This window comes from Denticeps clupeoides, chromosome 7 (assembly GCF_900700375.1).
Source record: "Denticeps clupeoides chromosome 7, fDenClu1.1, whole genome shotgun sequence".
Lineage (NCBI taxonomy): Eukaryota > Metazoa > Chordata > Actinopteri > Clupeiformes > Denticipitidae > Denticeps > Denticeps clupeoides.
The window spans coordinates 8,438,424-8,459,539 of NC_041713.1; the positions used below are offsets into that span (position 1 = coordinate 8,438,424).

At 43.2% G+C, this 21,116-nt stretch overlaps 3 protein-coding genes and 1 long non-coding RNA gene across 5 annotated transcripts in view; 2 read left to right on the forward strand and 2 right to left on the reverse strand.

The window, feature by feature from the left end:
• Positions 1-411: 411 nt before the first annotated feature.
• LOC114794121 (26S proteasome non-ATPase regulatory subunit 11A) lies at positions 412-5,780 on the reverse strand. Its single transcript, XM_028986468.1, has 13 exons — positions 5,645-5,780; positions 4,762-4,863; positions 3,919-4,115; positions 3,739-3,796; positions 3,425-3,619; positions 2,757-2,901; positions 2,500-2,560; positions 2,048-2,110; positions 1,825-1,950; positions 1,682-1,717; positions 1,518-1,569; positions 1,281-1,423; positions 412-521 (listed from the first exon to the last, which is right to left on the reverse strand). The coding sequence occupies exons 1-12, from the start codon at positions 5,733-5,735 to the stop codon at positions 1,281-1,283; spliced, it is 1,269 nt and encodes a 422-aa protein (XP_028842301.1). The 5' UTR covers positions 5,736-5,780; the 3' UTR covers positions 412-521.
• A 322-nt stretch (positions 5,781-6,102) lies between these two features.
• On the forward strand, positions 6,103-11,047 carry LOC114794200 (cyclin-dependent kinase 5 activator 1-like). 2 transcript variants are annotated; one of them, XM_028986609.1, is made up of 3 exons: positions 6,103-6,313; positions 6,425-6,785; positions 7,583-11,047. In XM_028986609.1, exon 3 carries the CDS (start codon positions 7,663-7,665, stop codon positions 8,593-8,595), a length of 933 nt encoding a protein of 310 aa, XP_028842442.1. In that variant the 5' UTR covers positions 6,103-6,313; positions 6,425-6,785; positions 7,583-7,662; the 3' UTR covers positions 8,596-11,047. The 2 variants fall into 2 exon arrangements, with proteins under 2 accessions (XP_028842442.1, XP_028842441.1); XM_028986608.1 differs by having other exon boundaries at positions 6,103-6,785.
• A 641-nt stretch (positions 11,048-11,688) lies between these two features.
• LOC114794603 (uncharacterized) lies at positions 11,689-15,937 on the reverse strand. Its single transcript, XR_003750361.1, has 3 exons — positions 14,168-15,937; positions 12,017-12,063; positions 11,689-11,757 (listed from the first exon to the last, which is right to left on the reverse strand). It is a non-coding gene; the product is annotated as an uncharacterized LOC114794603 (long non-coding RNA).
• itga3a (integrin, alpha 3a) overlaps positions 15,183-21,116 on the forward strand; it is a 31,463-nt gene continuing 25,529 nt past the window's right edge. Inside the window, exon 1 of the mRNA XM_028987255.1 lies at positions 15,183-15,530. Coding sequence (XP_028843088.1) covers positions 15,340-15,530 — 191 coding nt within the window. The 5' untranslated portion in view covers positions 15,183-15,339. The remainder of the gene's footprint in view (positions 15,531-21,116) is intronic.

Below are 21,116 nucleotides of genomic sequence, written 5' to 3' on the forward strand. Positions count from 1 at the left end.
TGGGAGGGTTCAATAAAGGGTGGGTACTTTAAACCGTTCCTCTGGTATGACCATGGATAAAAGTGGGGATGTCCATGGAAACATGGTCCAGTGGTTGGCAACAGAGCTGAATCTTTAGTCCAAAGCAAGCCTGTCTACAAGTGAACTATGTATATACATGTCACATAGAATTATAATGCATACGTATGCGTTTGTTATTTAAGATTTCCCTGATGGCCCGACAGAGGGCGTCTGAGTTGCAAAGGAACATGTGAACATGTGAGGTTTTTTCAAAAAAAAAAAAAAAAAAAAGTGATGCAGTAACTTGAAATTTGTCCATTAAGGGGGAACATTAAAAACCTTCCAAGTGAAATCTGTAGGAGACAGTAGAGTCCTCTCAGTGTTTTGGGTATTGAATTTCTTTTTCTTTTCTTTTTTATTTATTTATTAATCTATCTTCAGTGTAGTCATCCACACCTTCCTTCCCTTGATGTCTTCCAAACCACAGGCTGCACTTTCCACTGCCAGGGCAAAGTCTTCACCTGTTGAATGTGACATTAAAATAAAATAAATAAATAAAAACAAACTGTTAACATTTTTGGTGCATTACCACCATGGCAGACAGACAAGCTAAATTACAGAGAAACACAACTGCTATACGTTTTCTATCTATATATGTGAACCTCAATTATGTGCCTCAGGACTGACAGTCTTTCATATTGGCATTCGTGTTACTCAGCTTCCTTAAAGAAGTGACAAATGAAAATTAAACCTGCACAATGATGAGAATGTTAAAGTAAATGGTTTTTAAAAATGCCCCCCATTGCTCATAGGACAGAACCATTTGTGTGATTTCTTTGCTCACCAAGAACACAGCCACCTTCTGGACAAGAGGAGAATTTGAAAACAGTTGGCAGAAGTGCATTAAGGTTGAGTTTGATTAATTTCTCCCACATAAATAACTATGAAATCTTTGTCATATTTTACATAACTTCTTACTTATTAATAGACAATAACTACAAAACTTAATACAAAAACTAAACAAATCTAACATTTATGCTGGATGATCATTTGGTAATATAAATGAGATCCCAAACCACAAAGGACATTTGGTGTAAAACTTTATACAAATCACATGTCAGCTCTGATTTCTCTGCGTGGCACTAGGTTTTCATTTCAATTTTTTTTTCTCTGGCGATGACACATCAACCCTGCCTCAAGGAAGAGCACATTCAATCAACCAATCAAACAAGCATAAGAACTGGGCACTTTAAACTTTATTTGAAGGGGTGGGAACTAACCTATGTTAACTTTTTTGCTTTGTTGTAGAGTGAATCCACCACTTTGCTCATGTTCTGAATTGTTTCCAGGGCTGCTTCGTATGTCTTGTCTACTGGAGGTTCATCAAATACAATTAGGACACCTTCTCCCTGATCCAGGATACCTAGACAGACAAAGCATGGTGATTTGTCTGCATCTAAATTGGCTTTGGAGATACATGCAGAAAGTAGCCAAGGTAAAATTGTTGCCAAACTTACCATGGAACTTCTTATCTAGGATCATCTGTGAAAGCTTTCGCTCTACATCTCCCTGTGTAAAAAGAACAAAACATAACATAAATATACTAACTGAGCTACTGACACTCACCAAAGTTTTCTGATCAAGAAAAGCACACTTTTGAATTCAACAGTATTCCGCTCACCTTAGAAAGTTTAATGAGGCCTGAAATGTGCTCTATCTGAAGAAGACAAAACAAAGCAAAAAGTAAATACTATTGATGAACAAGAAGCATTGCATAATTTCCGTAAGAAGAAGAAAAAAAGAAAAAAAAGTCACTAGCCCTACCTGAACTCTGGAGAAGGGCTCAATGACCCGGATTAAGTTCTGTTCAAGCAGATTGTCATAGAGTTTGGCCAGATGTGTGTTGATGATTGGGTCGTCCTTCAGCTCGGCTCTGTATTCAGTCAAGGCCTGAGGTGGGAATAATAGACAGTTCCACACAAATGAAAACAATTAACATTATGATATGTAAAGACTATGGTAAAGAGGAAACAAAAACAGTTCTCACATTCTCAAAATCTGCCAGCGACCTGTTCTTACTGGCCTGGGCAACACATTTCAGTGCATCTGTCTGCAAAAAAAAAAAGATTTAAAAAAAATGGTTAAATAAAACTACTTTAAAAGACTCTCAAAAACTGATTTCTATTGTAAATAACAAGGCATAGTATAAATAGGACATGGGGGGTTATTCATGTTTTCATGGGAAACATTGCTTTCACAAACTAGCCAATCAATATGCTTGATTCCAAGTAGTTATAATTTTTTGAAATTGGGTGGGTGTGGTCTAGTGACTGGCCTGTGAACAAGGTACAATATAACACACAGAGGTAACAGAGGGAACTGTGTTTCGGTTTAAATAGACCAGAATTAAAAAGGTATGGGGGTGAGAGTCAGCCAGTCAGTGCAGTAAACATTGCGTCCTCTGTACGACATTTTCATGCTAGGTACACAAACACAAACCTGTCGGCCGGCATATCGCAGAGCCAGTTTCCCACTGATCAGGGCCTGCACATCCTCTGGTCTGCAATAAAAAGAAAATAACCATGAATTCATGATTATTTATCACAACAGAATGTGTCTGTGTGCAGTTTATTACTTGACTGCTTATTTAAAACTGTTTAATGATGACAGCTTATGCAACTGTCACATATGAGAGTGACGCTGACGTGAGTAATAGTTTATCGCACCAGCTGTCTGGTGTGAGCAACAGGACTCACGCGTTCAGCATGATCTTGCACAGGAGCATGTACTTCAGCGCCGTGATGGCACGGGGGCTGTCGATGGAATCGTAGCCCTCAAACGCTTCGTAGAAGTATGAATACGCAGTCTTCCAGTCCTTTTCCTCCGCAGCGTGGATGATGCCTATTGCAGGAAGAGGGAAGTAATTAACCTACTGCAGTGTACCCACAGACCACAATGCCAGCACTTACCAATCAAAGGGTTCTGTGTCAGCCTTTTGTTTTAAGCCACAAGTCGGTTACAGATATTTACCAGCTGTAGCTGTGACGTGAAATTGTATCTGTACAATCAGTGTTTATTGACTGAGGTTTGTGTTTATCAGATGCGGAGTCATGATTTATTCATTAGTATGAAAATGTCAGTGGCAACATACTTGCTTTATGGGTGCCAGAAGGAACGCACAAAATGGAAAAAAAAAAGCACAAACTTTTCCAAATACCACTGCTTTTAACCTTTTTGTATAAACAAACTGCAGGTTCAGGGTAAGAGCAACCTAAAACCCTTGTTAGACATTAAACAGTAAAACTGCTCAGTGTTCAGCTCGGCTTTCCTGTGCTTCCAGAGTAATTGTGTATGTGATCAGAATGTGATTATAAACCCCTGCCCAAGCTAGGAGCGTTTCCAAGGGGAAGGCAGCAAGACTCACCGGACTGCATGTCCAGGGCTGCCTGCAGCTTGGGTGGGCAGTAGATAGCATTAGCCGTGGTCCTGGCAGACGTGAGCGCGGCGCGTGCTTTGGGCAAGTTGCTGAGTGCGTGGTAGGTTTTGCTCTCCAGAAGCTGCACCTCCACCAGCAGGGCTTTGTCATCCATCTTCTTCAGTTCCTGCAGGAGCTGAGAGCCTGAGACAACAAAGGGACAACTGATGAACTCTGACAGAGAGGCTTAATTGATACCAAAGGGAAACTTGGATGAAAATAGACCAGAAGAAAAGACCAGTCATTTTTGGTGAGGGTCTCACCTAGCAGCAGTGCCTCTTGGTACCGTTTAGTGTCGAAATACAGTGAGACTAGGCGAGCCTGTTTGGAGAAAAGGACAGACATAATTGTATTTCGCACTCGATTCCTGTAGTTTCCCAAACTATAATGTATGTTGAAAGATATAGGCATAGCAATTGTTCCATTCCAAAACTATACTTTACCTCCAGGGCCTGCCGCAGAAAGGTCCTCTTTTCTGACTTGGCCCACTCAATGCACTCTAAACACAGTTCCACCTCCTGACCAGTAGCAGCCTCCATGTCCAGGAAGAGATCAAGCAGTGAGCGCACCAGCCGCGCCGCCTTGGCTTTGCTGATGGAATTTAGGAAGGGTCGCACATACTTCAGGAGGCCGCCAAGCTCTGTGGAAGAATGAAAGATAATGAAAATGATGTGTTATTCTAAATTTACATTTACGGCATTTATCAGACGCCCTTATCCAGAGCGACTTACAATCAGTAGTTACAGGGACAGTCTCCCTGGAGCAACTTAGGGTTAAGTGTCTTGCTCAGGAACACAACAGTAGTAAGTGGGATTTGAACCTGGGTCTTCTGGTTCATAGGCGATTGTGTTACCCGCTAGGCTACTGCCACGCCACCGCTACCATGCCCACAAATGAGGGCATGCATACTAGGTGTGTGTGTGTGTGTGTGTGTGTGTACATTAATAGGCTGGTATCCAGTAATGATAAGGGGCCATATTTACAAAAGATTAATGCTAATACTTTAACAACAAAAAAGTTTGTTGCACTTGCAAGAATTTGCACTTTGCACACACACAAAAAAAAAAAAAAAAAAAAAAAAAGTTACCCCAGCCCCCATATCATCTGTTAGACTAAGGTCCCGAATCAGCACTATAACAAAATCATCTGTAACATCTCAGTTAAAAATGAAACACAGGCAGAAAAGACAGGTTTAAAAAACATGATTTCCACTTGGTTACTGCAGTCGGTGCTCTTAAAATGAAAAAGTAAAAGGAAACTCTATAGCAGGATTCTCCTCCTGTTACCTGCAGCCTGCCCGGTCTTGGCCAGCAGACCTCCCAGTTCCAGGATGCTCTGTTCTTTGACTCGCACGGCCTCCTCATCACTCTCCTGGACATCCCGCTTCACTGTAACAATGCACACAGGTCGGTCAGAAGCACAGGCGAGAACTACAGTGTACAAACAGCTATTACAGTGATCTGAAAAAATTATAGCATGTCCAGGACGTCAGCAAGACCCCCAACAGAAAAAAAAAATTCTATTCACTAATTAGTCAGAAATGTAGTTACTTGCAAATTTAATTTCCAATAAGCATAATACACATATAGGCATCCGGCAAGTTGGAAACCATATTGATGAGCACAAGTCCTCTAAATGAATCCAGACTGGGATACAGGTATTAGTTTAGCTAACTACACAGAGCAAAATAAGTGAAACAACTAAATGGCCTTACGGTTCATTAATAAGCAAGTAAAAGTTGAACGAATGGCGTAGATAAAAAATTGGGTAAACTTGTTGCCGTTCTCGTAAAATAAGCATCAGATGAAAGTAGCCAGTAGCAAGTACAACACACAGAGAGCTAACTGCTAGCTAGCAAAGCTAAGAGCAAAGAAGCGCTCGTCCCGCGTCACTGGTGCGTGCCGTTTTCCAACGCCGACAACCACATGGACGCAGATATCTGTTTCACGTTGAAAAAAGTTGCCGTACGCGCTGGACTGTTCGATGTCGGCCTAGCGGCTCACTATGGGCTGGATGCTAGCTGAGCTTCACGCGCCTGTCACAGTGAGTCAGCAGCCGCAAAAACCGGCTAACAGAGCGGGCGAGGGTGGCCGACGCCGCCGCGAACCACGCCGGACGCGCAGGGAAAGGGCCGCCGCGGCACAGTCGCTGCAGCGGCGACGCACTCACCGATGGCGTGTAAGATATCAATGGACGCATTCCGATCCGTGCTGAGTAGAGATTGTGCTCTCTGGAACTCAACCACCGCCGCGGCCGCCATCTTACCTACTCACGAACTGCCTGGTTCACATAACAATTCCGATTCCCCGTCGCGGCACAGGAAATAATACCGGTGCGGCATGCTGGGAAATGTAGTTTACTAAGCGCCTAGCGAAGGCCCTCAGAAGACCTGTGATCTTTTGGTTAGTTATTAGCATACTATGAATATAATTGTTATTATTAGACACAAACGAAGAGGGAGAATTAAGAGTAAGCCTGTGGCTTAAATATTACCATTCAGGAATGACAACGATTAACAAAGCTTAACAACATTTCGATTATTGTCATCTCAACAGTCGTCAAGGGTGATTTAAGGACAGGTGACGGGCTTTAAACGTTGCGCTCATCCTCCCTGGCCATGACAGATGTTGATGAGGAAGGGAACAAGCACCATGGACAGATCGCCCTGCCAGCATCCTCCCCAGCGGACGCGTTTGCACTAGCGATGACCAATCGCACGCCTGCGCCGCCGCCTCCCCATCAGCCCTGTCATCCTGAAAAATCTGCGGATGTCTGCGTCAAAGCATGGACGTGTTTTTCAGCCGTCTGATCAAACATTAGCTTTGCACATTTAAGCTGGTAGGATTTGTATTCGCCAGCCGCACCGACGTCGCGTGGTGGAACGTTTATTCGTGTGTGTTTTGTTTTTAATTTTATTATTTATTATTATTTTTCGGCGTTATTTTCCAGGCTGAACGTCTGCCTGCGTACCTCACTGAGGGGACCGCCGCTGGAACCAACAGGCAGACGTAGACCGCTGTTCATTCCAGATGGAATATTTTAAAAATATTGTTGTTTTTTAATTTTTGCTTCTTCTTATTTTATATATATTTTTATTTTATTTTGGTCGTAACGACTCGCTGTAGTAACCTTTTAACCCGAGGGAATTCCGAACGTCAAATCCAGCCAACGCGCTGTTACGCACGAATCTGTGGCTCCAGGACCTTGGGCAGCGAAATCCGTGTTAAAGCCTCCGTTCCTCACACCTGCTGTACCGCCTCACGTCGCAAAACCGGACAATTGGTACACATCTGGACGACGTTTGCTGCAGGTGAGTGTTTCGGTATTTCAGACCATTGCCTCCATTGCGTTTCTTTTCTAAAAAAAAAGAACGCTTTGTTGTCCTATTATAAATGGACCTGATGGTGTTATGGTGGCCTCGTGTAATGTCAAACGAATCCAGTTCGGGCTGTTTGTCGAGTGGTTCGTGGGGGAAAAAAACCACGTATTTTATTCGCATTTCGGAACACAACGATGTACAACGCGTCGCGGTTTTATTAATGAAGGAGATGCCGAGGGGGAGGAAAGCGAAGGTGTTTACATACGAGGCTTCCATTTTGAGCCTAAGATGGATGTCTGCGCACATTTCGTCCCGCTCCCGCCGCCTTCCCTCCGTCGCCCATTAAGCAGATGAAATTTTCCCTGGACGCCCCGCTATTTTACTGCGATATTACTGCGACGAGCCTGAGTTAATCCGCGAAACCTCCTCTCACGGCAGAATGTCGACGGGTGCGAGGCGCATTAGGATTATTACTGCGGTAGATCATGAAATGTGTGCTAAAGAATCACAGCTAAATTCCACCACATCGTCATTTGCAACATTTCACCTTTATAATGCGTATAAGACTTGATTGGAAGCCCTTTTATTGGACATTTTAAGTGAGGCTATTCATTCCAGTTGTGACTTTTTTATAAGAATTTCTAGATGAGGTTGGTGAAAGAAAAGACGTTAATGTGAAATGTAGAAGATCTAACTTCAGAAAGTCGAAATCCATTCACATGATGAGATTTAGATTTAAGACTGGATATGAATATATGTTAATGTGGCCTCGCTTTTTCCCCTTACAGGAGTTCCACAGCCAACGTCTCTTCCCAGCCACTGACGTGGTGAAGTTTCAACACTTCAATACGTCCAAGCCCAAGGCATCATGGGCACCGTTCTTTCCCTGTCGCCTAGCTACCGAAAGGCAACCCTGTATGAAGATGGGCCAGCGACAGTGGGCCCATATACTGCTGTGCAGAACAGCAAAAATGCCAAGGACAAGAGCCTGAAGCGCCAGTCCCTCATCAACGTACTGCCATGGAAGCGAATAGTAGCTGTCTCAGCCAAGAGGAAGGGCTCCAAGAAGCTGCCCTCAGGAGACAGTCAAGATGAGGTCAGCGTGGATCACCTCAACACCCAGAACCTGAAGAAGTCACAGTCCTGTGCCAACCTTTCCACCTTCACCCAGGACCCCACTGTCGCCACCTCTGCCATCCCCACCTCCAAAACCACCACCAATGTGGTCTCCACGGCGAAAAGGACCTCCCTGACTGGCTCGACGGGTCAATCCACAAGTGCTGGTACACCCAAGAGGGTCATAGTCCAAGCCTCGACCAGCGAACTTCTACGGAGCCTTGGCGAGTTCCTGTGCCGCCGCTGCTACCGACTGAAGCGCCTCTCCCCGGCTGACCCTGTGCTGTGGCTCCGAAGTGTGGACCGCTCACTGCTGCTGCAGGGCTGGCAGGACCAGGGCTTCATCACCCCAGCCAACGTGGTCTTCCTCTACATGCTCTGCCGTGACGTGATCTCAGCCGAGGTGGCCAGCGAGCGCGAGCTGCAGGCCACACTGCTCACCTGCCTGTACCTGTCATACTCCTACATGGGCAATGAGATCTCCTACCCGCTCAAGCCCTTCCTGGTAGAGGCGGAGAAGGAGGCCTTCTGGGACCGCTGCCTGGACATCATCAACCGCATGAGTACCAAGATGCTGCAGCTCAACTCCGACCCACACTACTTCACGCAGGTCTTCGCCGACCTCAAAAACGAGAGCCAGAAGGAAAAAGAGGAGAGCCGGTTGCTGATTGGCCTAGACCGATAAGAAAGGTGTTGGGTGACTGGAGGGGGGACTAGAGGCAGGATAGTAATTCTGTTTTTTTTTTTTTTTTCTTCCACCTGAGCACATGAGGGATTTAGAAAGAAGGATGGATGGATCAAAATATCCCGTTATTTATATCAATCCCTTCCCCCAGATAAAAAACAAATAATGAATAAATACTCAATGACTTCATACCTTAACGACTTAACAGTCAAACATGAAAATGTCATTTTGAGCAGCAAAATATTTATTCTGTTCATCCTATCATTTTGGTTGGAGAAGAACACTAATAGTATGGTAGTACATAGCAGACTGAAAACAAAGTCTGACATCTCTGAAGGCTCTCTGAAGTCACAGGGCCCATGGCTTGCTGTATGTCTTGTCGGAAATGAAAGCGTAAATGGCACTTGTGAAAATGCGATTTAAGAATGTGTTAAGATGTATTTTTGGAAATGCAGGCACCACCCTTCTCATTGCCAAAGCAGTTGTGCAGTGTCCTGCACAAAACCCTTTTGTGCCAATGCTCTTCTCTGTAGACGGGGGGGGGGGAGCAGCTGCTGTGGAGCCAGGTAAAAAGCCCACCGCGTTTTTCGACATGGTCGGTTGTGTTGCACGCATTTGGTTTTCATTCATTTGGCTCCCTGACTTCAAAGGGTCAAAGGGTCATCGCACTTGCTAAGATGTGGCAATCATTTCGAACCATGCAGGCAACAGATTCTGACATTATTATGGACTATTTTTATAAACTGAGGTTATAGTACTGTAATAGCATAACACTGTACACTAATAATTATTCGATAAAGTAGAGTATTGTGGGCATGCTCTACCTTTTTCTCGCCTTTTCATTTCGGAAACGTGACCTGGAGGGACTTGAACATCAAGGAGGCAGAACAACATTCTTCCAGAACTTTCTAAGCATAGACTACTTGTTCATTGATCATATGATCTCCAGTGGGAGGGAAAGGTTCGTTCTGGGTATTTATTTGCAATTCTTGAATTTTTTTTTCTTCAAAGATTGTGTGTGTGTGTGTGCTTATACGGGTGTTCTTCCTTGCATGTTTATCTCTGTATTTACACACACACACACAAACACACACACACACACACACACAGATGTTCACTTATTCATCTTATATTTGGAGATGCCTGTGTTCGTGATAAGCTGTGCCACTGATTCAGAGAAATGCCAAAGGTCGTGGGGTCATCTACAACGCAAAACAATCACAAGCAAAACACAATAAACGATTTGCATTCAGACTTTCACTCACCCATGATCTAGCCGCTGACAATATAGCGTTGGATCTGGCAGTGGTTCTGTTAGCTGAAATCAGGTAAAAAGAAACCTGTAAGATGTTATCGCGTTTGTCTATGAGACAACCAGTGTTGTGTTAAAATTGTGGAAGAGTCATGCAAAAAAAAACACTGTCGAAATATCTGGAAAAAATGTTTTATAAGCTTTTTCTATTAAATATAATTTGCTGGTTGGTTTCTGGACTCGAAGGTCATGCAAGCTAAACGTTACATGAGGGACGTGTTTTTTTTTTTAAAGCTCACTTTGTTCCATATTTTAGCTGGGAGATATAATTAGAAGGTGTGAATCAAACAAAATTCAGCACTTCATGCTGTGAAAGCCAACAGGATGTCTGGCCATTTTAAGTAAAGACAGAAAGATTTTGTTGTTTAATCAGTGTTCTTAAAGCATTGCATAAATATCCATCAAACACCTCCTCTTGAATGATTTCCATGAGATCCGCCTGTGAATCTCAGCATCATATTTACAATAAAACAGAAATTCATTCAGGCTCTACAAGTGTGTATTTGTAGGCTCTAAGGCAGTGGCACTGAAGGTCTGTGGCATACTTGCATTCAGTCATGTTATTAATGCTCTGATTAGTGTTCTGATTCATGGTTATAAGACATGTTCTTATGATAGCTGGATATTGTTACATAAATTCCTGAGGTCCATTGAGGGTCCCTGCTGCATACCTTGGAACAAAGTTTGAATGAAGTCGCTGTGTATTTTGAATGTAATTCAGAAAATTGAAATGAACAAAAGGTTTTCTTTATTACTATTAATATTGTTAATAAGCACAGAAAGTGAGCAGGCTAATCGTTATATCATTGAGAATGATGCCTCCAGACCAGGCCTATCATGGTGTCCTCCCATTCATAAAAATGTGCCATTTTTATTCACTACACTTAATATTTGATGTAACAAAACAGTAAAAAAAAAAGTGTAATAGTAGCAAAACAATGATGTAAATGAAATTATCTATTTTCCTTTGTGTATCACATTGTATGATGATCCAAACATAACAAAGAAAAAAAATGAGAACTGTGATGTTAGACTACACAAGGAAGCAATCTATGACTGTGTGGGTATGTATGAGTGTGTCTGTGAGATGCATTTGTTCAACTCTTATTTACTTTGTATAAAAAAAGGCATTCCTAAGCATTTTGTTTGCCGTGGTGATTTTGTTCTGCATCCAAAGCGTCATGTCACAAGTACACTTCTGAATTATTGTGGAACAAGTAGATGGTCTAAGGTACTCAAAATACATAATAGGTCGCAATTCACAATAATTGTTTATTTTAGTTATGCACACACAATCAACTCATCTGAATGTCTTTGTGAGAGCATAAGAATGAACGAAAGAAATGGTTGAGTGAGCTGTTGTGGTTACATCACAGCTCTCTGTAACACCTACAGATTCTGACTGGGTGCACTGATGACCCCCTGGTGATGTGAATGTCTTGGCAGCAGTGCAAGAAAAATGCTCTTCCATGAACCATGTGTTCAGCCGGCGCTGTGCAGTGCAGCTCCACTGCAGTATTACGTAACCCCGCGTTCGAAAAGCTGCGTTCAGTTCAGTGCAGCTAAGCTTAGTCTGGTGGAACTCATGGCCTGTGTGTATGCAACAGCAAGTGACTCTGGTCCTCTGCAGACACGTCGAAGCCCATTGGCTGAGGGGCTGATGTGGAAGGGTTCTCATTGGCTATGTATCTGTAACACGCTTTAGGTGATTGGTCAGGGAGGTTACAATTCACTGGGGGAGTGAGACAGGCATGTATGAATTATGGAAAGAACGGATTGGTGTTTTGATGAACGGCAGCCTGCATTTTTTTCACCCACTTCATCCACCCACTTCATCATATAGAGTCACTCTGTAATTGCAATGAATAAAGCATCATAAATAAAAAATCAATAGCTCTACATTTCTTAATGTAGTTGTAAGACATAAATTCATACTGACTCGTGTTATGCTTAATTTACTTCCTTATATATTTATTTATAATACAGGAAGCACTTTTCTTTGTATTTATTTGTAATATTGCAAGCAACAAACACAAAGGCATGCAAACCAGATGGATTGGGGACTCTATATTGGCCATATGTGTGAGTATGTAAGTTAATGGTCCCTACCATGTGCCCAGTGTCCCACGTTGCGCTCTAGAAGCCACGGCCCAGTTCTGGAATCAAGGAAGTAGACTTTGTGTATTCTAGCAAGTGCAAATATATTGACATTTTTGGTTTGGTTTTTTGTCTGCTATTTGCACGTGGAATTTTAACAGTACTGAATCTGGCCACAAGGGTGCGCAAAAAGCAAAGTAATGGGTGAGCCTTCACGTTCATCAGTTTCAGACAGGAGACTTGAACTGGCAATAACCAGACAAAGGAAACTCGATACAATGAAATGAGAAAAATCTCAACTTAATCAAAAGAAAATAGAACAACAGCAAGTACCGAACATGTGTCAAACTTGCACCATGCTGTGCACCATGCTGTGTATCACAGTCACAATTGCTTCACTTCAAACATCCAATATGGAATTCCCTTATGTGTCCTCTGATTCAGATGTTTGTTGATGACTGAGTGTGTCTGAATTAAAGGTCTTTCATCTATTTCCAGGTTCAACAACCTGCTTGACAGGGTTCCTCTGCAGGGTGAACACACACACACAGAATTTCTAGTGCGGTTGACCTATCCTGCATATCTTTGGACTGTGGGAAGAAATAGGAGCGCCTAAAGGAAACCCCTGCAAGCCCAGGTGTCCCAGCACTAAGCCACCGCACTTCTGCAATGCCCTCTAAGACAGCCTCAGGTCTGTGTGCCAAACACAGAAAACAGACACATTATTACACCACTAATGCTCTCTCATGGGACCTGGTGATCTTAACCCTGCCTCTCCCTTAGACATTAATACATAACTCATAATCAGTCACATGCAAAATCTGTCTGCTCTCTTCAGCAGGCATACATATACGACTCAAAGGCTTTCATGGTTGCATTATTGACCAGGCAGGGAAATGGGCTGTGCCCAGAGAGTGCATTAATCACCTATTAGATCCCTTTAAGACAACATGGCTGGAGTAAATGGGCGACTCGTGGAGCGAGGGGGTCTGTGGCCTGTGCTTTCCCCTTTTATGGAGAGAAATGGCCATGTGTCAAACCGTATTTCTGGGTTTACCCCCAAGATGTAGGTTGAACTCAGTTAAGCCTTAAACCTGCAAATAGTTTGTGATTTGTACTGTAGTTAAGTAGTTGATTTGGGAGTTCCTTTCAGGTAATTTGACATGCCACAATAAATTACATAAAATATCATGTCAATATATCAGATCTGCAGACCTGGGGACGTAGCGGCCAGTAGAAAATGAAGCCGAGAACTAACATGGCATAGCACAGACATCCAAGTCCACCGAGCTGAACAACAGGAGGGCAGATGGGTGGTAGTAGCCTAGTGGGCAACACACTCGCCTATGAACCAGAAGGTTCAAATCCCACTTACTACCATTGTGTCCCTGAGCAAGACACTTAACCCTAAGTTGCTCCAGGGGGGGACTGTCCCTGTAACTACTGATTGTAAGTCGCTCAGGATAAGGGCGTCTGATAAATACTGTAAATGTAAACGTAAATGGTTTGAAACATGATACATTGCTCACTGGCTGAAATAGGAGAATCTGCCCATACCATTCATCTATTCTGGCCTTCAAAAGAAAGCCACATCTGTCAAATGGCACCATAAAGTCTTGCTTAAAGTTTGCTGGTGGGCGCTAAGCCTTGAATTTGAGCTCTTTGTCCCAAATGAAATGAAAAGTACATCATAACACTCATATTTCTGTCATACTTGTTGGCTTTAGTATGCCAATTTAATATGCAAACAAATGTGAAATAACATTTCATTTACTTTAACCATTTTTAAATTTTACTCTATGTTGGAGTGTAGTAGCTTCGTGAGTTGCAAACTCTGTTTCATGCAATAATGCATTCTTAAAGAAGCTGATAATTATCCTTTTCCTGTCGGTCGTCCAGTGTCACCCCTTCAGTCTTCCTGTGCTAGAAGTTCCAATCCCCACTTTCATTAGCAGCACATTCCTGACCTCATGACATTTCAACACTTCGGAACATGAATAGGTCATTATCATACACAAATATAAATCAAGCGCATGCCAGATTCAACCTTGAACATCTGAAGGTCCATACAAGATACAACTCCCAATAAATAAATCAAATGGACACTTTTAAATCAACAGACAACACGTAATGTCAGTGTGCATGGCACCATAGGCAACTTACCCAATAACAAATCCTGCCCGAATATTACAGACTTTATGACTCATATCCTTCGAGCCCATCTAATGCACAAAGGCCTTCTTGAGGCTCTAGTGACCATATCGCTGCGGCGCCCACACCTCCCGCTTCCTGTCTCCACGAGGACCGCGCTGAGAGAGGGACACAGCGAATTACATTCTGGTGAAGGCTGATAACACACACAAAAAATTGCAACAGGGAAATCCGAACCACTGTGAATTGGATTTTGACATCTGGTGGTTAATTATTCACAAAAAGGGAAGCTGGCACTAATTTAAGATGTTATGACATTTCATTTAGTCGCACTGTTATGATTCATACACTGCGGAAAGGAATTTTATCAGTTCTGCACTGCCACTAGCTATTGTTTCAGTGTTTTCTACAATAGCTAATAATAGACTCTAAGGGATCTACATGTTTAAATTCAAATAACTCTGTCAAAGACACTGCATGTTTCTTGTTTTATAATAACAGTTTTCATGTTTGGACTATTATCTTGTCAATGGGTTTGTATTATATCAGTGAACTGATATTTATCATATTCGTGACCACATCTTTCTGATTTGACACACAGCATGTTTGTCTTACTGCAAAAATTACATTAAGATACTTACAAAGAAGATACTTACAAACACACAGGGACTTGGGAGGAATAGTAAGATTGTTATGCATTATTCACTAATTACAACATAAGTCTATACATAAGACATTTAAGTGCATCGGTTAGCGATGTGCCCTCAGACCTATAAGGTTCGAATGCTCTCCCCATGTTGGAGCAGGTTTCCTCCGGGTTCTCCAGTTTCCTCCCGCTACCCAAGAAACGCACCTGAGTAGGACTAAGCAGTTATGGAAAAGTGTATTGAACGGCAATAGTCCATCAGTACCAAATATTAAATATTAAACATTAAAGCTACTTTTAGACAACAGGTATTTGATTGTATGTTCTGCCCCCCCCCCCCCCCCCGGAAAGCGTGATTATTCCGCCAAGGTGCCCCGCGCTCGGTAATGAGCGGCATTTGTTGCGCGGCACCCGGAAGAAGAGCGACAGAATTCACTTGTTGTCTCAGGCGTTCACTCCCAACGTGGACAGGAGGCGAGCGGACGGCAGGCGAGACCCGAGACCCGAATTCGGTTCCGAATAACCCCCGAGGCCGGACATGGTGCGGGCGTGCGGGTCCACGGACGCGCGTCTGCCGCTGCTGCTCGCGTTGCTCTCCGCCGCCCCGGAGCCCCGCGGCGCCTTCAACCTGGACGTGGACTTTCCGCTGGTGAAGCAGGGCGACGCGGGCAGCCTGTTCGGACTCTCCGTGGCCTTTCACAGACAGACCAAGGACGCCAGCCGATACCTGTGAGCAGATAAGTGCATTTCTGCTCAGAAGGGGGCTTTTAACAAGCGGCCAGGCGGGGAGGCGAGGGGCGCGCAGGTGGCCAAAGGTGCAACGCTCCTTCTTCCGCCTGTTCTCGCGCGGAAATGGCCGAGCGTCCCCGACGCGGCCCGAAGTTTCGACCGGCGACAACTTCTCAGCCCGCGGTTGTCCGTCGGCCGGTGTCCCGTCGTCTCTTCCCGGTCTGTTCTTCTCCTGCCGTCGCGCAGCGCCACGGACCTGCGAGCGTGTGGAAAAGACCCACGTGTTGCGTCGCGTCTCCTGACATTAGTCGCGTCGGGATTCGCTGTTGCGCTTTACTTGCATGCACGATAAAGGCTGTGAGTGGAAAATGCATTTTGCACACGTGGCGCCTGGCTCGGTGTTTGAATTCGTGGTCGAGTTTACGCCGAGAGACGCGTGTGACTTATATATATATATATAATATATATTTTTTTATTTTTTTAAATGAGAGGCTGAAAGTGAAGATGTAAGGTGAGGCTCGAGTAGCCCGTGGCGATGGAATTCAATTTTGTGGAGACTTCGGGAGCCTGTTCTGCACGTTCTGCCTGGTAGCATTTAAATAGTACTTCGAAAATCGCTCCTGGCATTTTACTGACCTTCATATCAGGAGACGGGTTTTGGTTCGTGCTTTAATATTAACTTTAATAAGCTTTAGCTTTCCCCATCCGTGTCTTTTTGCCTGTCATTACTTTCAAAATTGACTTCTCATTCCGACTAGACAAAGCAGATTTCGTCAGCGGTGGATGTTCGTGGTGATCGATGGGCGTCACGATACTGAGGTCGCAGTTTAATACTTGCAGTTGTTTAATGACTGTATTTACTCAATATTCATGCAATGAGCCCGACAATATTATTTATCTCACTAGTTTAGCGCTATCTGTCTCATTCTTGTCTACAGGTTTTTGTGTGAAATCTTAATCTTGCACTGCCTGTGTCCCCTGTTTGCACCTTATGTAGCCCAGTTTGTCGGTGTCGCACACACACACTTTGTGTCAGTATGTAAAGTTGTCTAATGCAGCAGGTTCCGGAGAAATGTTGTTTCAACAACAGTGTATTTTAACTGAAGGAGTGTGTGTGTGTGTGTGTGTGTGTGTGTGTGCCTGGCACTCGTATATATCTTTGGCACATATGGGCCTTTGAGAAATCTACACACCGAACAACTGTGTGTTTGTTAGATTCTGCCTTATTTCTTTTAAAGCACAGACAGCACACAAAAAAAGATCTCTTAAACTTGTTCTCGCTTGCACACCCTTATCAACCACACCTCTCTGCCATTAAATGATGGCCACCCATCTAGTATTGAATAAGCCTCCTTTTTGCCCCATTTTTTAAAGGCACTTACCGTAATTGTTGAGCTTTGCGAATTTACAGGGCGGAACTCTTCTAACTATACTTTAAACCGTTTTCCTTGAAAGTATGTTCTTGACCAGCTACAGTGTTTAGGCAGGTGGCACAGGTGTCGGGTGCCATTGAAATGAGAGAATCCACGTTTTTCACTTCACCTCTCAGTGATTTTAATGTTGTGGCAGATTGGTATATAGAGAAAAAGTTTTGGACAACCACATATAGGCATGAAGCAAATGTAACATGAAGCTAGGCAACATAACATAAGCAGCTTTTTTATAGCTATAAACAGTATACAACATACTAATAACATTTCTATTATCATTTAAACACTTCATTACAATTCAGAACTTTTATGCTGTTGTGTCATTATTTTGGAAACAATCATGTTCTCGTGTGATAGGGGTGAGACGGCTTGGCCTTGCCTAGCATGTGTCCAGCAGAAAAGCATGGTTTCACAGTACCATCATGCATCGGTCTCGATTTACTGTGTCATGGGGTGAAAAACCACATGGGCGTCTCGTCTGACATTTATTCTTTGAAGTGCATGTTGACAATCGTACGGCCTCAGTTTGTGAAAGAAAAATCGTAGCTGAAATCGAGGCCGAAAGTCCGTATTGATGTGGCATGAAGTCTGCTTTGTTTCCCGGGTGGGATTCAGCAATGCTGCCTTCAGAAAGAATGACGTTATGCCCGAATAACCGAGCTGTGAGGTATGGCCGGGATATCCAGGTTTTAACAATGCTGAACCTTACTGTCAAATCTGTTATAAGGAATAGGTAAATTATATTTGTAATGCATGACATGTTTGCCAATGTCATGACACTGAAATGACTGGAATAAAAAGAATAAGACTAATTAAATGTTTCGGCATTTTCTGCTCAATCAAAGCCACTTGAAAACTGTTGAATTTATTTATAGTGGACACCCAAAGGAAGAGATGACAGCGCCTCTTATGTGTAACAGATGTCTAAAGACCACGCTGAGGCTGTCTGGTTTAGGTGCAAAAAAATATATTCACAGACTGCGCTCCAGCCACACCGAAAACAGAAACCACGGCGAGGAAAAAAATAGCAACTTAATTCATGCCTTAGGGACACTTTAACACGTAAACGTCGCCAAGATTTAGAGTATTCTTTCAGAAGTACAGAAAATGTCACTAGACCGCTAAGACGTTATACAGTTTTATTTCTAATGTGCTTTATGTTTCACAAACATCTTTCCAAAAATGTCAGCCCACCAATAGACAGATGCTGTCTGCAACCCACAGTCTAAAAGAGCCTTTTAATAACCAGTGTAATTAGTAATAACTACGTAATTGTACTTTACTTACTTTCCATCAAAACACAGTCTGGTGAATGGTGTTGTACACACAGAGCAGGGGCTGTTTGTGCAACACAGCTGTGCACATGGAACAGATTGTTTCTTTGTTGTGCTATGTAGGGCTACACGATGTGGCCTAAAAATAATATTGCAATATTTTTGAGTTTATTAAAAATATTGTATAAATGCCAAATTGCATATAATGAATTTATATATTGACATTAATACGCCAATAAATTGTGTTTAACCACAGATTAATATTGTAAATGCTTTTATTTTAAATGATTATATGGATAAGGTTTACAGGGGTGGTAGTAGCCTAGTGGGTAACACACTCGCCTATGAACCAGAAGACCCAGGTTCAAATCCCACTTACTACCATTGTGTCCCTGAGCAGGACACTTAACCCTAAGGTGCTCCCGGGGGGGATTGTCCCTGTAACTACTGATTGTAAGTCGCTCTGGATAAGGGCGTCTGATAAATGCGGTAAATGTAAATGTAATGTACAGGTTTTGCTGGACCACATACCTGCAGTTGTGAGCATCCAGTTTATTCATGGGAAAAACCTGTCCGGACGGAATTTCCTGGACGTCTGGCCACCCTAAATTAATCCAAAAATCGTGTGGGCTTTCCCATATCTCTGCAGACTTTCATCTCTTGTGCAAAACATTCATGCGCCAGGAGAGTTTTCTGGAAGTGCGGGGAAGCTGTCCGCTTTGACTGGGCAGAGACGCAAACCTCGAAAGCAAAGTACATGCTGTCTGTTAGGATTAGGATAACGCTAGGATTTATGCTCAATGTTCACGATATAGTAATTTACTACATCACACAGGGAACAAGTCACGATATATTGAGTATAGTCTATATTTCGCCTACCCCTAGCGATATACAAGATGTTACATTGATGTCACATCTTGGACATGAGGAACTAAGAAGCCAGCCAGGCATTTTTCTGTCTGTAATTATTTCTGAAGTTCAGAAAAAAAGTGTTAAAAAAAAAAAGTATGTAGTGATTGTCACATGTGATACACAACACACGGTGCACACGGTGCACACAGTGAAATTTGTCCTCTGCATTTAACCCATCACCCTGAGTGAGCAGTGGGCCTCCATGACAGGCGCCCGGGGAGCAGTGTGTGGGGACGGTGCTTTGCTCAGCGGATCGGGATTTGAACCGGCAACCTTCTGATTAGGGGGTCACTTCCTTAACCGCTAGGCCACCACTGCCCCTAAGATGAAATTAGGTTCCAAGAGGGATGCGTCAGTCTTGAGGGTTGACCGCTCTCCATTCAGGACCGTTTAAACCCGCACTGTTACTTTATCACACATTGTTAAATCTTTAGATAAATGTGTAGTGCAAGGTTCTGTTCACCATCTGTTCTATACAACGCGACTATGCCTAATAACATGGGATGATTAGTTGACATCACAAACCACAACCGAGCGGAATATGCATATATATTATCAACGCAGCTATTTATATTTCTGCCACAAAATATATCTCAGAGCTTCTAGAAATGTTACAGGAAGTACTTGAGCTGTTTTTTCCCCACTTTTTAACCCATCCAGTCACAGAGAGTCTGAAGCCCAGCTGTTTGCTAGTAACACTCATTTCCATTCTCTTCCAAAATAGAGGTAGAACACAGACACCCCCACCCCACCCCCAAAAAAAAATAAGACACCAGACAAGCAGTTTGATCATGAAGCAAATCTACAGATTGCAGTTATTCCACCAGTTGTTGATGCCCTCCTCGCCCACTTGTAAATCCGTTACACTACGCCAAGCTTCATCTGAACGTGAGAAGGGCAGGAAAGGAGGACGCTGTCGGCGGATACCGTGCCCCTGCTCAGATAATGTGCTTCACTGGCTGCATAAATATCTGCACAAATTGACATATCTGGTGGCTTCCTGATCTCATTTCGGGTTCGGAGAGGAAAAGGACAGGATGTGAGGCCTGATGCATCCTTGGGGAGGATACCAGTGCCAGTATCACTCTCCAAATCGGCTGGTTCTACTGTGGTCGGAGGGTGCCAGGCAATTGTGGAAGGTGCCAGTCTTGTGGAAGCTCCATGCATGGACAGTCCAGGCCAGAACTCAAAGCCAGGTGTCAACAGCTGCAACACCACTAATTTAATAGCTGAGATCATTTCATTTACTGGCCAAAACCTTGGGAATCTCTTATTAAGTTTTTATTGATTTTAATCTAAATCTGTGGTAATAGCTGAAAGTCTATTAAAAGCTGCAGAAGCCCAGAAGCTTTCTCTGTTATACTTTGTTTGCTTGTAGCCCTATTGGCCCATGTTAAGCACTTGCTGAGGTACAAGCGGCACTCGGTCTGTCACCTCCTACCAGCATGAGTCAATAGGAAGTTGTTTCCAAATTAGTTTCTTTTGATTTATCATTTATCGTTAAGGCTTTTAAATGACTGCTGTGACCCAGATGTAGACTTCTGTTCCGAGCCCGCATGCATCAGCCCACATATCAGATCTGCACTGAGCACTTTGATGTTAGATTACAGCTGGAACACCTGCAGCCATGAAGGCTTGTTCACTTGCAGCGTTCTGATGCCACGTAAAATATGCCACATGGTGTGTACGCTCTTCCAGCATGAGGCTTAAACTGAGACCCTTCATGTTGCTCTTTCGCGTTGTCATATCTGCTGCAAAAACTAATGAGGCACTTTAGAGCTGCCTCCAGATTAGAAAATTTAGTAATTAATATAATTAATAAGTAATTTAGCTGCAGTTTGGTGATTTAAGAAGTATTATGTATGTCTGTTTTTAGGTAATTATTTGCACTTAAAGAAACGATGGATGATTGTAGCCCAGTAACTTAGACACTCACCTATGAACCAGAAGACCACACGGTCACAGGTTTA

Coding starts and splice junctions, on each gene's coding strand:
- LOC114794121 (XM_028986468.1), bottom strand. CDS start 5,735: ATGGCGGCCGCGGCGGTGGTTGAGTTCCAGAGAGCACAATCTCTACTC. Junction 3,620..3,738: donor CCAAGAGGCACTGCTGCTAG/GTGAGACCCTCA, acceptor TTGTTGTCTCAG/GCTCTCAGCTCCTGCAGGAA. Junction 2,561..2,756: donor TGCAAGATCATGCTGAACGC/GTGAGTCCTGTT, acceptor TTTTTATTGCAG/ACCAGAGGATGTGCAGGCCC.
- LOC114794200 (XM_028986608.1), top strand. CDS start 7,663: ATGGGCACCGTTCTTTCCCTGTCGCCTAGCTACCGAAAGGCAACCCTG.